Source organism: Cydia pomonella, chromosome 15 (genome assembly GCF_033807575.1).
Source record: "Cydia pomonella isolate Wapato2018A chromosome 15, ilCydPomo1, whole genome shotgun sequence".
In the NCBI taxonomy this organism is placed as follows: Eukaryota; Metazoa; Arthropoda; class Insecta; order Lepidoptera; family Tortricidae; genus Cydia; species Cydia pomonella.
In genome coordinates, this window is record NC_084717.1 from 5582324 (window position 1) to 5597330 (window position 15007).

General features: G+C 40.9%; 2 protein-coding genes across 2 annotated transcripts in view; one reads left to right on the forward strand and one right to left on the reverse strand.

Annotated features, from left to right (window-relative positions):
- LOC133525846 (tRNA (32-2'-O)-methyltransferase regulator THADA) overlaps window positions 1-15007 on the forward strand; it is a 49239-nt gene that overhangs the window by 13856 nt on the left and 20376 nt on the right. The window contains exons 16-20 of the mRNA XM_061862251.1: window positions 510-691; window positions 1154-1341; window positions 2511-2661; window positions 3755-3910; window positions 13922-14130. Coding sequence (XP_061718235.1) covers window positions 510-691; window positions 1154-1341; window positions 2511-2661; window positions 3755-3910; window positions 13922-14130 — 886 coding nt within the window. The remainder of the gene's footprint in view (window positions 1-509; window positions 692-1153; window positions 1342-2510; window positions 2662-3754; window positions 3911-13921; window positions 14131-15007) is intronic.
- Window positions 7156-10859, reverse strand: LOC133525635 (uncharacterized). Its single transcript, XM_061861952.1, has 2 exons — window positions 10380-10859; window positions 7156-9962 (listed from the first exon to the last, which is right to left on the reverse strand). Exon 2 carries the CDS (start codon window positions 9937-9939, stop codon window positions 8551-8553), a length of 1389 nt encoding a protein of 462 aa, XP_061717936.1. The 5' UTR covers window positions 9940-9962; window positions 10380-10859; the 3' UTR covers window positions 7156-8550.

Sequence of the window (15007 nt, forward strand, 5' to 3'; positions counted from 1 at the left end):
GCAAATTTTCGAAACTCGCAAGGGAGTCCAAACCTACAGGGTACTTCCCGTGAACTCAGAATCTTGAAATTTGGTACGATGCAACGTCTTATAGCACAGATATAGGAAAAATTGCGATAACCGTAATTTTTTGTGTTACATCATATAATAAAAATATTTTTAATAATTGATATGACTCGATTGTCGTGCGTGATGGGTGAACTTTTACTTATATACCTACAGGTTTGTACGGAACCCTCGGTGCGCAAGTCCGACTCGCACTTGGCCGGTTTTTCATTACCAACCACGGTATTACAAGTTGTCTACTACAATATAATTACATTAAGTCCCCCATGGACCCAGTTAGGATGAAACAAAAGTTATAGTTGTCACATTTTGATTATTTTTAATTGATTTATGCTTATTCTATGGTGGTTATTTTAAACTTCACTTCTCTTCCCTTTTAAAATTAAATTTAACCGTCTCGTCTACTGCCTTATTCTCAGATAAATTATAACTTTCCATTTCAGGCGATCCTTCCACCCTAGAGCATCTCTTCACTTCACTATATACAGTGGACAGTTCCCGCAAAACCTTCTACGTGGTTCTGACGGCGCTGGCGGAGGCCGCGGGGGCTGCGGTGCTGGCGCGGCGGCCGGACGTCATCCGTGACGTCATACACGCGCTGAGCACCCAAGCGGTGCAGGCTTGCGTGAGTACTAGGCCACCTTATCTTATTGCTCCTTGTACCTGATCACCATATTGCTGCCCGCTTCAGCGCTAAATATTGGGCCTGTGGCGCCCTCACAGTATAAAAGTCAGCCCGACGTTCGGAGCACACCTTCAAGCAAATTTGTCCATTGCCGGGCTTCGCACCCTGAGTCTGTTCTGTTCAGTACCTTAAAATGGTTTTCCCATTACCACACTAGATAGCGCTGTACCGAGTGCGGCGAATTCTACAACGCGGTAACGATTTTTTGATTAGGATTGTTTATTAAAACTTTCTGTATTTGTCATTGACCTCATATTTATATTCATTTCTAGATATGAGTCCTTTATGATATGGAAGGTATTACGTCAAAAAAAAAACACAGGTTTTTTTCTTGTAAATACTTTTTGGAGGGCGTTATTTTTCATTTTTAGTTTATAAACTTTTTTTAAATATGTTTCTTAGGCCACAACATTCCTAGAAACCCTTCTAAAGAAGCACATGCAACAATCGGACCCGGATACCATCTATCAACAGTGGATCAGCGTAATCCTCGAAGCGGTCAAATGCGAGTCGGACCCGGCGGTGCTTAGTATACTGGAGAAAATTCTGACTAAAGCGGTGCAGTGGGATAGCGGTGTACTACGATACATGTGAGTCCGCAGCCTAAGTGTAAGGCCTGAGTGGACGCTCGAGTTGGGCGTGCAGCGGGGCGGGGCGTGCGGCGTGCGTGTTCAACAAGTGCTGACGTATAGGGAGCGTGCATGAACTATAGGAGGCAGCACAGGAGCCGTCAGATTTTTGGCGCGAGGCGTAAATGTGATGTTTTTTGTTCCGATGTAGCCCACAAGATGGCAGAACCTACTATGCACAAGAATACACTTGACGTGTAAATGTGCCTGTTTGTGGTTCCGATTCAGACCACAAGATGGCAGACCCTCCAACGCGCACGGTCCCTATAGGAGCGGCCGCACTGCGCGCTGCTCACGTCACTCGTGAGCCCGACGCCACGCTGCACGCCCCGCCGAACGCTCCGCTTCGAGCGTCCAGGCCAAAAGATAAATCGGTTTGACTATTAGTGTAAACTTTTGTGTTGTCTTTTTAGTACAAAAGCGGGATAATTGGGTAACACATTATCTAATTGACTTTTAGTTTCCAAAAAAAAAAACAAATAAGTACAAAAACAGAACTTACAAGGAAAGGTACCCAACTGTCCGGCTCCGATTTGATTAATTTTTATATATGTTATAAGAGCAGTGGTTCCCAAACTTGACTGGGTTCCGACCCGCCTAACAAAACTGTCATTTTTGGGGCCCAATACTTGAACGCCTTTAAAAGGAGGCATACAATATTATTGGTAACGTTCAGAGTTCCTAGTAGTTTCAGGGCCCACTTAATATTCTCACTAATGGGTCGCGACCCATAATTTGGTAAATTATGTTATAGAGTAGTCTAAAATAACAGACACGTATTTATTTTAGCTGCCCAAATGCTCTTAGTTCTGTAGAGTTTTGTTCAAGTAAATTGCTAGTTAATTACTGGTTTGATTATATGTCGGAGAATATGAAAAAATACACTCGTTTTATTATTTCCGCTCAAACCATATTTTACAAAAAAACACACACTTTAAAGTTTCATACTTGTGGTCGAATTTGGGCAGCTTAAAAATAGGTGTCTGTTATTTTAGACTACTCTATAACATATAATAACATCAAATTGGAGCCAGACAGTTGGGTACCTTTCCTTGTTAGTGGGTAGTGAACTTTTAAACGGAGCTGGAGTTCCTGAGTTGCATCTCTAGTAATTATTACTTTTTTTTCAGCTTACCCGAGCAGCGCGCACTAAGCTCATACCAAGGGAGCGATCTAAAATGCATCTTATTAGTACTGGGCGTAGTTAGAAAATCCGGTGTCCCGTACAAGGGAGTTACGTTCGACGATCTCAGGCACTGCGCATATGATGCCGATGACGAGGTAATGTATCATATTGCTTTATTGATAAAGTACATTTTGTAATGATACTAAATTGCTGTTAACGTGTCATACAATTTATTGGAACGAAGTTTCTTATCGCACGTCACGGAGTTGGCGGATGGGGGCTAGGCGAAAAAATGTGTAAGAATTTTCCGTCACGAGTTTCCGTCACTACCCTTTCTTAACTTCGTTCCAACCGAGAGTTCCATGAGCATGAACATGGAAATGATTTCCTCATATGTGACGTGAGAAGCATTATGTGTCACGTAGTATCAATATTATTTCTACCTTCGGCGTTAACACTTGAATTCCGTCACGAGTTTCCGTCATGATCCTTTCTTAACTTCCTTCCAACCGAGAGTTCCATGAGCATGAACATGGAAATGATTTCCTCATATGTGACGTGAGAAGCATTATGTGTCACGTAATATCAATATTATTTCTACCTTCAGCGTTAACACTTGAATTCCGTCACGAGTTTCCGTCATGATCCTTTTTTAACTTCGTTCCAAACGAGTGTTCCATGAGCATGAACATGGAAATGATTTCCTCATATGTGACATGAGAAGCAGTATGTGTTACAGTAGTAGTATCAACATTATTTCTACCTTGGGCGTTAACACTTGAATTCCGTCACAAGTTTCTGTCACGATTCTTAACTTCGTTTTAACCGTACATCGCTGCAAGGTATACGAATGATAAAATTAATCTCCAACTCTGTAAGGGTCTTATCTTTCGTTAATACAAAATGAGTATATATTTCAATGTCTACTCTTTGTGTACCTTTTGTCGACTGGGGAGAATAGTAAGTATGAAAAGCCACCTCCATTTTCTCCGAAGTTACACCTTTTTTTTTACTATTTTACTACGTGGCCTTTTCGTACGGTCGAGTTCACACACATCTTTACAAGCCAACTTTTCCACATATGTAAAGTCAGACCAAGATAAGTTGCAAGATAAGTGTTAAGTAAACGTCATAATTTCATAGAAACGATATATATAATATATAAATATTTATTAAAACTTAAATACATAGAAAACACCCATGACTCAGACAGGTCGTCAATATCTCTGTTATTATGATTGTTCACAGACCCTTATCTTAAGTCTCTCGCTAGTGTCGGAGAGTCCTCGCTCCACACAACCATTAACGGACGACGAACTTACTTTCGTGCTGCATTTCTTGGACTATAATTTCAACGCACAGTCCCCAAGCTTTAGGCAACTGGTACTGGCTAATATGAAGAAGGTATGTATCTTATTCTTTTATTTTATTTTTTACTGAGATATGTAAAGATCATTATTTATGCTTATGTTTTGACTATTTTTACTTTCATTTGTGAAGAGCTAAAAAAAATCTTTGTAACTCGAAAAAAGCAATAAGACTGCACTTTACGTGTTTGTGCCTTTTAGTAGGAACAAAGATACATTGATTGAGAAGATGCGTAAAATCTAAGACAATTTCGTGCTTCGAATTTGACAAAATGGATTGGGTTTTTGGATATCGGGGAAACAAAGCGCACCATAGCAGAAAGAGTTAAGGAACATATAACAGCTGTCAAAAATCGTCAGGTGAACAAGTCTGCCGTGGCTGAGCATTTACTGGAGTCAGGACCAAACCACTGGATCGAGCTGCATAACCCTAAAATCCTTTCCACGGATCGCCATTTCTACAGCAGAAAAGTGCGGGAAGCCATTGAAATCAAAAAACATTGCAATTTCAATCGGGACGAGGGTTTGGGGATCTCATCCACATGGAATCTAGTCATTAGTATATTTGTTTGGGTCTTTCAGGAGGAGAATGGAAACTAGCGTAATTTAATTTAGGACATGGCTATTTTATTACCAGTCGGTACAAAAGCTTAAGTGTAAGTGCTTAAAACTAAAAAAATCCTATTATAATAAATTGAAGCGCACAGGAGTGCGGGCGGATTTGCAGAGATGTTTTTGTCAGGCGCTATGCTTCTGCATTCTCCAACATGCCCCCGCGCGCTGAAAGCTGGCCTTTTATGTGGGAACATCAGCATTCAGCAATGGACATATCTTGGAGAATGCCCTTCTGACGACTCCATTAGCAGTGCGCACATCGGCGACGCGATTGATTCCATCTCGTCCAGGGAAAACTGCAACAATGCGGCCCAGCCTCCACTTCAAAGGGGGAAGATTATCTTCTTTTAGAAGAACCAGAGTATTCTGGGATAAAGAGTCTCCGGCCGTTTGCCATTTGACCCTTTGCTGCAGATCCGAGATATATTCCTTGCTCCAACGAGTCCAAAAGTGCTGGCGCAGTTGTTCTACCCGTTGGAAGCGCGTTAAATAGTTATAGGAGTGGTTTCGGTAGTCAGGAGCTGGCAGCGCGGTCAGTGGACGGCCGATGAGGAAGTGTCCAGGAGTTAGCGGCATCAGGTCGTCGGGTTCCGTAGACAGAGCGGTGAGTGGCCGAGAATTTAAAATTGCCTCAATCCTAACCAGAGTAGTATTAAGTTGCTCGTATGTAAGATTAGAATTGCCCAGCACTCTGTTTAAGTGATGTTTTGTTGACTTTACACCCGCTTCCCAGAGACCACCAAAGTGTGACGCGTAAGCTGGCAAAAAATGAAAGTTCGTTTCTACATTGGACGCACTTTCGGCAATAGAATTGCAATTGGATTTGAGGAACCTTGACAATTCGTTGTATGCGCCAACAAACGAGGTCCCATTATCTGAGTAGATATTAGCGGGCTTACCTCTGCGCGACATAAATCTATTCAAAGCCATCAAGTAATTATTGCTTGTTAGGTCACCAACCAACTCTAAATGTATGGCCTTCGTTGTAAAGCATATGAATATGGCGATGTACACCTTTACTATCCTACAACCTCTGCCCTAACGACTAGCCGAGTTGATAGGACCTGCATAGTCTACGCCTACATTGACGAATACGTGGCCTTCGGGGGACAACCGAGTTTTAGGTAAATTACCCATCAAAGGGCTAAGTACGCGTCCCTTCATTCGGATACATAGGACGCACTGTCTGTAACACAACTTAGCCAAATTGCGTCCTCCTATCGGCCAGTATCGCTCTTTAATAGTGGCTAATAAAAGCTGTGGTGGTGCATGTAATAAATGCTTATGCTCGAAATAGAAAAGCAACTTTGTAAATTTATGAGTGGACTGTAAGATGATGGGATGCTTTTGCTCATATGGAAATTCCGAGTTTGCAAGGCGACCACCAACACGCATGATTGAATTTTCGTCTAAAAAGGGGTTTAACTTTAACAGTGGACTACCCTTAGGTAAAGTTTGAGATTTTAATAGTAGTTTATACTCAGGTAATGATTCGGCTTGTGATATTTTTATCAGGAGGTTTAATGCGTTTTTTAATTCTACATCGTTTAAATATTGAGTAGTTACTGCCATCCCTTTACAAGCCGATATGAAGCGCAAAACGTACGCTACGGCGCGTTTTAACCGTAAGAAGTTTGAAAATCGTTCAAAGTCAATGAAAGTCTCGTCTTGAATGCAAGCAGACAAGGTTATTTCTGTTCGAACCTCAGGTAAATTAGAAACTTCTGTACACGGATTCTTTGGCCACGTCGAAGCATCACGCTTTAGGAAGCTAGGACCGGACCACCATAAATCAAGGGAATTCATTTCCTCGAAGCTAACACCGCGAGATACGTGATCAGCAGGATTCTCGTTAGTCGGAACGTGGCGCCAGGAACTATGGCCTGATATTTCGAGAATCTCGGCTGTACGGTTGCGAACAAATGGCTGCAACTTGCTTGGCAATGTTTTGAGCCACGCGAGAACTATGGTCGAGTCGCTCCAGAACGTTGCGCTGCTAACTTGGGCTCGAAGTGAGTTAATAACCTTTTGATACAACCGAGCACCGACCAGCGCGCCACAAAGTTCAAGTTTCGGAATGGTTAAAGGCTTCAAGGGAGAAACTCGACTTTTGGCTATAAGTAATCGCACGAAAACCTCTCCTGCATCGTTAATGCTACGGGCGTAAACACAAGCACCATAAGCTCGCTCTGAGGAGTCTGTGAAAATGTGTAGTTCCAGACTCTCGTAGGAGTCGCACAAAACTCGTCGCGGAATGCGGATAGTATTAAGAAGAGGCAGGCTTGAAACTATATCGGCCCATTGTTTTAAAGTTTCAGGAGGAAGCTCCTGGTCCCAAGAAAGTTTGTGTAACCACAGCCTCTGCATGAGAATTTTCATTGTAATGACACAAGGACTTAAAAGCCCTAAGGGATCAAAAATCTGAGCAATGGTTGACAATATATCCCTTTTAGTGGTTCCCTTAGGAACCGAAATGCCGATTGGGAAATATAACTGGTCCGCGTCTGGATGCCAACCCAGACCTAATATCTTGCCTGACTCGGACGTTCCCATGTTTAAGTTTTTTGATTCAAGAGAGAACGAGTCAATTAAGCGTGGATCATTAGACTTCCACTTTCTTAAATGCATGCGCGCGGCAGCTAAAGCATCAGTGACTCCTTGCCGCAATCTAATAACCTCGTCAAAATCATCTCCCCCGGTCAGTAAATCATCGACATAAAAATCGTGAATTATTATTTCAGATAACGGTTTATCTTGACAATCTAAACCTATTTGTTTAAGACATCGACATGCTAAAAATGCTGCGCTAGCCGTCCCATAACTTACGGTATTTAGCTGATAAGTCTTTAAGGCGTCAGACTCATTTTCACGCCATAGGATCAGCTGTAGCTTGCGATCATCAGGATGAAGAAATACGGTCCTGTACATTTTTTCAATGTCAGCAGATATTACGTATTTATGCTGCCGAAAACGTATGAGTATTGACAGCAGATCATCTTGGACAGTTGGTCCAATCATTTGCAAATCGTTTAGCGAAACACCGGAAGTAGTGGGACTACTAGCATTAAAGACAGTCCTTAATTTGGTAGTGGTACTGTCCCGTAAAATTCCGTGGTGGGGTATAAAGTAGGTACCTGTACCCGAATCGGTAGGTACGTACTCGGACATGTGACCTAAAGCGTGATACTCCGACATAAACTCGATGTATAGCTTCCTGAATGATGGTCTATTTTTCCACCTACGCTCCAACGATAAGAAGCAATGTTTGGCTCTTTGAAATGATTCGCCTAACAATTTAGGACTCTGCTTTAAAGGCAACCTAACACAAAAACTTCCGTCCTTCAAACGAACAGTGTTAGCTTGAAAATGCTCCTCACATAATTTCTCTTCGTGAGAATATTGAGACGACTGATGGCTAACTTCCTCCAGTTGCCAAAAACGCGCTAATTGGTTTTGAAGGTCGTCATCAACGGTGGAGAGAGCGTTGCCTGAATTAACTGTTACGAAATTACATTTAATGGATGATGATGATGACGGCATTGTCGATTCGTTGCGTCTATAAATAGGACCGGAAACCAACCATCCAAGTTGAGTTTCCCAAAGGATCGGCAAACCGTGACCCAGTTTAATTTTTTGATATCCTAACAAATCCCAGAATAGTTCGGCCCCAATTATCATATCTACATTAGACGGCTTGTAAAAATACGGGTCCGCTAGGCATATGTTAGATGGAATATTTAATTTTGACACGTCGATTCGATGAGAGGGAATAACGTCCGTAATTGAAGGCAAAATATAACAGTGCAAATCACTTGCGAACCTCTCATTGAGCGATTTAATTTCGACTCGACACATTTCAGTTATAGGCGACGACTTTTTGTTTACACCTATAAGACTTTTATTTACAAAATCGGTTGCCAGGTTTAGCCTATTATACATTTTTTGAGACATGAGACAAGACATACTGCCATTATCTAAAACACAGCGAGCGATGTGCTCCTGTTTATTCGAATCGTATATTTTTATAAGTGCAGTTGATAACAGTACGTCTTGTGCCCTATGTCAGTATGAAGACGAAGTACTCGGCGAGACATTTGCTGACAATGCAACCTGAGCCGGCACGGCACTGGCGGGGAGCGGGAGCGCGGGCGCAGTCCTCTGGTCGACACCACTGATAACGCCCGTGCAATTATCACTATTTAATGTCGATCTAGGTATGCTCTCAGATACGTGAATTAACGTATGGTGTTTTCGTTTGCATATCTTGCAACCAGGTTTTTTACAGTGATTGGCATAATGACCACCTCTAAAACAGTTAAAACAAACCTTATAATTAGGTAATAGTTGCAATCGAACCGTATTACTTAACGCAAGAAATTGTGCACAGTTTGATAAGCAATGATCGCCCTTACATTTCGGGCACGGCTTAGTCGCCGGCGGCTGAGTTTTATTGCTATTATTACCTATTTTGTCCTGCACTGCTATCATAGTTTTAATTTTAGTTGCACTTTTAGTGTGTTGAAGTGACTGATTCGATGATAATTCTAGTATTTCGAGTAAATCAGCACGGCTTTGTAGGAAAGTTAGGAACTCCTCGAAAGTAGCAGTTTTGTTTTTGTCTAAACCACCCTTGAACTCCTCCCACTCACGAAATGATTTTGTGTCTAACTTTTGTGAAATAATGTGAATGAGAAGTGTTGACCATTCTTTAACGGGTTCGCCTAGTGTTTCTAAAGAACGAAGGTTTTTGTTAACCTGATCTATGACCCTTTTAATATGACTAGAAGATTCTCGTGCAATCGGTTCAATATTGAACAAGGCCGATACATGATTCTGCAGCAATTGGCGCTTGTTATTGAAGCGATCACATAGAAGATTCCAAGCCAAGGCATAGTTGTCAGACGAGAATTCTACCGACTGTATGACGACTGCAGCGGATGCCTCCAGGGAAGCCCTAAGGTAATGAAATTTGTTTATGTCGTCTATATCGTCGTTAGAGTGAATGAGGCTAGTAAAGGTGTCGCGAAAGCCTAACCAATTTTCATAGGAACCATTGTATTTTGGCAATTGAATAGTTGGTAACCGAACAAGCTTATTATTTCCTTTATGCGATGATTGGTCGCTTGCGGCCGAGTTGAAAGTCGAGTCTTGCTTTTTGGCGTATTTGGCCAATATATCTTGAGCATTAGAAAGTAATTTAAAATACCTACTTTCAAACTCTGCTCGCTCAGTTAACTGACTGTCAGAGTCACTCGAACTGCACTCAAGTTTTAATTGAACCTCATCATAATGGACATACAACGCTTCAATTTTGCCCATACGCAACTGCAATTCATTTACCTCAGCTGATGTCAATGAAGCAACTTTCAAACCCTCCATATATTTTTCAAAAATGGTTAGTCGGCCTTTATAGCTGGCCCGCCTGGCGATTAGCTCTTTTTCTTCAGTCATTTTGGGAAGCGAGTGTAGTCAACCTGGAATATTTAGGTTACAAATTTGTAAAGGAGAAATAACAATCAATTAAAGTGCCCTAGCAATAAGCAAGCAAAATTAAAGTTACAACTATAAGTTTGAGGTTAATTTAACAGTTTCTAATTATATGGGTATATGAATCACGTTAAAGCACTTTTAATAAATTTAAAACAATGTTGATTGTACATTTGATTTTTAACTAATTACAATTAATGTTGATGGCAAGTGCAATGTAAGCTTTGGGCATTCAAGTGTGAATATTAAGCGTTCTGATTTTGAATATTATTAAATTACTTATATTTTAAACTAGTAATTGATATAAGTATTTTGATTAACTTAATGAGTTGTAATTAAATCAGATCGGTACACTTAAATTAAATCTAAAGTTAAAGAACAAAGCTTAACACGTGGATACTAACCTTGTCACAGAGTTAAATTACACTTGAAATAATACCTGTAGAGTGCTGGATTAAATTTAATATACACAATTAGCACAGGATTACCACTTTTCTCTACTAAAGTCTTATAATTATTTTAAATCTCGACCACTTTAGACGATCCTTTGTTTCTTCTTTGGTTCGATGATGGTGCCACCAAATGCCAATTGATACGTAACTCTCCAACAATTCCACATTCCTCTTGACCGTATTATTATTTTAGTCGCTGGTGTCTTCTATCCGGTTCGAAGGACCATGTTTGGGTCTTTCAGGAGGAGAATGGAAACTAGCGTAATTTAATTTAGGACATGGCTATTTTATTACCAGTCGGTACAAAAGCTTAAGTGTAAGTGCTTAAAACTAAAAAAATCCTATTATAATAAATTGAAGCGCACAGGAGTGCGGGCGGATTTGCAGAGATGTTTTTGTCAGGCGCTATGCTTCTGCATTCTCCAACAATATTTAAGCGAGAACGAATATCGACAGTCGAAAAATCGAATATCGTTACTGTTGTGTGCGCAGAATGTTCAAGTCAATATACAAGATCAAGTGCGGGTAGTTCGAAAAACACGCGCGGCTAGAAGATGTTGATGTCAACTTTAGCCAGTCTTCTCCGAGACCACGGGGACAACGCCGTCCTCGAAACGTCGGAGGTAAATTTAAAACTTAATACGCGATTAAGTCCCGTTTGTGTTAGTTAATAAAATGGATTCGACCGAACCAATTCTACAAGAAGACCTGGAAGCCCTGGATGACTTTTTCACCCGTTAGCGCCTCTGCCCTAACCCAAGTAAGACATCCATCCATCTTAACAATAAGCTTAAAGAAAAAACACTGACCGTCAAGTTTAAGGGCACAATACTTAAACATAACCTTCACCCCAAGTACCTTGGAGTTACTCTAGAGACAGAAGTCTTACAAGTGTCACATACAAAAAGTATCAGCTAAACTGCAGGCCAGGAGACCAGGAGTAGTCTACTGCAAAAACTAACAGGATCAATTTGGGGAGCCTCTGCCTCATATCTCCGAACCACAGCGCTGGCACTGGTTTACTCGACAGCCGAGTACTGCGCTCCAGTCTGGATAAATAGTGTTCATACCTCAGCCGTCGACAGCTTAACCAGACTCTTCGTCTGATAACTGGATGCATTAAGCCAACACCCATCCACTGGCTCCTTGCTCTTAGCAACATAGCCCCTGCGCACCAGCGAAGAGAAAAATGCCTTCAACGCGAACTAGTGACAGCGCACTGTGTGCATTACGGATGGGAAACTCTCTCACCATCCGTACCCTGGAGGAGGCCTGGACCGCAGAATGGGAAGCCCTCAGAGACCAAGCGAACCCCTTCTCTGATTTACCCCTGCGAGTACCCCCAGCAGGCTTCAAGGAACCCTGCCGGGTGTGGTCCGCTCTTAACCGCCTAAGAACAGGAGTTGGCAACTGCGGCCACCACTGGTACAAATGGGGCAGGAGCTCCTGTCCTCCTGTAACTGCGGGCACCCAGATCAGACCATCAACCACATCATTCTGGAGTGCCCCCATACCAGATACACAGGCCATGTAGACGATTTTAAGATCCTGTCAGAAGAAGCAGTCGCGTACCTGGACAGGACGAAATTTTTCTATGTAATCCAGTGACATGTACATAATTATGCCATGCGATAAATAAAATAAAATAATGCACATTGGACCAAGAAATTGGACAGATGGAATACTACGCAAACATGAAGAAGGTATGCCTAACTCTAATCATTCACTCAGTGCAAGTAATTGTAAGGAAAACACAGTCATCTTAAAAAAGCATATTTACACACATATTTTCCACACCTGTATTATTAGTGAAATGAGTCGCTAACAAATTATAGAAGAATACAATATACTAACCTAACCTAACCTTTTTGTCAGCGCGATATTGCATGGGATTTGGGATAAAAGGAATTTCAGCGTGTTTCTCAAATTCCCCACTAGATATCGCTCTGCTTACCGCAAACTAGCGAATGGTATGATGCCGCAGTATACTAAAGTAGCTTCGTTTACTTCTCGTGTTTTGTTTATTTACATAATAGAGTACAGTAGAGTATTACAGTAACTGTACAAATATTTATATATTAATTTTTGAATGGAGAGTGCATATTTTTGCTCTCTGTATATGTCGGTAAAGATAGCGGAAAAGAGAATTGATTTTAATAGAGAAATTCGCAACTTCGCGACCATCGGGGCGATTCCGAACTTGGCTCGTGCATACGTGTCCAGTTTACACTACCTTGCGATGTCCTCGACCTTCGTAAGGTAGTGTAAACTGGACACATACAGCAGCGTCTACGGTGTTGCAGGGCGCTGCAAATGGTTGGGTCCAGTCGGTGCGGCACCGCACTGATTCTGGCGAGCTATAGTTTGACATCCAAAACAGATGGCGCTGCATTGCGCCATATATTTTGTGGTCATTGAATTGTCAAACGTCAACTTTTGGCAATCAGAGTTACCGCAAAATGTATGGAGACGTACAGCGTCATCTCTTGTCGAACGACGAACACGAAATTGTATTAGTTTTTACACAACTTAATCAATCTATCTTTGATAGCGGTATTTAGAAGTAATAAAGTCAGACCAAGCTAAGTTGGCAACGATTTTGATAGCCCAGCCTGTGCAAGTGTTAAGTGGTCTGACTCTACAATATAATATGTGTTTTTGAGGACAAAAAATAACAAAGTAGTTTTATACTTATAAACGAATTAAACGTCAAAATGGCGGTAATGCAAACTTTTAATATTGAATAGATCAAAGGCCAAAGGCATAGCTATGGAAGGTAGAGGCAAGGAACAGAAACTCCTTAGGCAGAATTGTTGTAAAAGTGTCCAGCTGTCAGCTATAAATAATAGTTCCAAATCTCTCCGGAGTAGCGCTGGAGTAGCTAAGAACCTAGGCGTTATTGACGGAGTGAAGTGCGCTGTCTATGATTAGATTTTTTCTCAAGTATTCTAGGTATTGTAGCGCCACCTATTTATGGTTTTTTGTCGGACACTTTGGTATATGGAGATTTTGTTCCTTGCCTCTACCTTCCATAGGCACAGCAGCACCGTTTCGAGCGATAGCGCCATAACCTTTAGGTAGTGCCCGGCAAGATGACGCCACTTTTTTATATTTAACAAATTGAACACAAAATATCAGTGAAAAAATAAGGTTCAAAGTCAAATGGCGTTCTAAAAGTTTTAATTGTGTGTCGAAAAATGGCAATAAATTTACGTCGTCGCTACGAAGTTTTCTTTGACAGTACACCACTATTTCAAATTCTCTTTGACAAAACCTAATGGTAGGCATTACAACAAAATTACGAAATTTCTGGATAAATAAAGTCTTAAACTGCAAATATATGCGTACATGTACCTATTATTTATTAAATGTCCAACAAGAATTTACAATAAAACAGTTGGTTTAACTGTTGTGTAAGATTTTGTGAAAATTAACATGCGTAATTTTTTACTGGGACTAGCTTTACTTGTCATATATTTTTAATCAAATTCCAGATATTAAAACGTCTCGAAGACAGCTACAAGATGCTGAAGAGAAAACCGAAAGAACACTCAACAGAAATAGCCTACTACCTAAACTTTATATCGGAGCTCCGAGCTTTATGCTTCGCCAGTGTATCGGCAGGGGGCGCTAGCTACGGACGCCGTTATATCGCGCTCCAGCTACTTAGCTGGCTGGGACATCTACAACTCGCAGAAGATAGGTATGTTCAGACACAGGCAGAAAAAGTACTATACTATATTAGTCACAGAAAAACAGCAGAGTACAATTATAGTCTACTCTTTAAACTTTGTATGTGGACTACGAGACACAGACTGTAAAAGTATTCTATATTAGTCATAGGATACCAGCAGGGTATAAATATAGTGTGAGGTGTAAGTACTACTTAAACTTTGCATGTTGCTTCTGAGCTTCAAGCTTCGTCAGTGTATCGGCAGGTGGCTCTAGTTACGGATGGCGTTGCTCCAGCTACTAAGGTGGCTGGAACGTCTGCAGCTCGTTGTCTGGGAGAGGTATCGGACTCGAGACTTCTTTCCTGTTTTATGTTTCTTTTGGTACAATAAAGTGTTTTACTACTACTACTTCATTAAAGCAAGTTGGATGATTGATTTGACCATGACCATTCATAAGTTTCAGGAGTAAGCAACAATGATCCTTCATTCATGTATTTAAAACTTATACATTAGAGGACTAGTCTCAAAAATACAAAAATAGTTGTATCTATAGATTATTACTGAATAGGTAATAGTGTAGTGTATAGAAATAGCTCAAGTCTGCTGCCACAGTTGTTTCATCCAGTTTTATTACACAATAAACAGAGAGAATTAAGTATAAGAAATTACGATAGAAAAAAAAATATGAAAAAATCAGGCTTCAATAATAGTAAATAGTACCTATGTATGAATTTATTTCTTTGGTAATTTTGTACTGTGTAGCTCTCTTCGTCTTTAATTTAAGAGCAGGGCTCTTGTCGGTGCAGCTTGATGAAGTTGTCTCCACCTCGATCGATCCGAAGCCAGCGTAGTGTGTAGTTATAATGGGCTACTTGACTGTTTTTTGTAAATAATGTCAAACGATCT

Coding starts and splice junctions, on each gene's coding strand:
- LOC133525635 (XM_061861952.1), bottom strand. CDS start 9,939: ATGACTGAAGAAAAAGAGCTAATCGCCAGGCGGGCCAGCTATAAAGGC.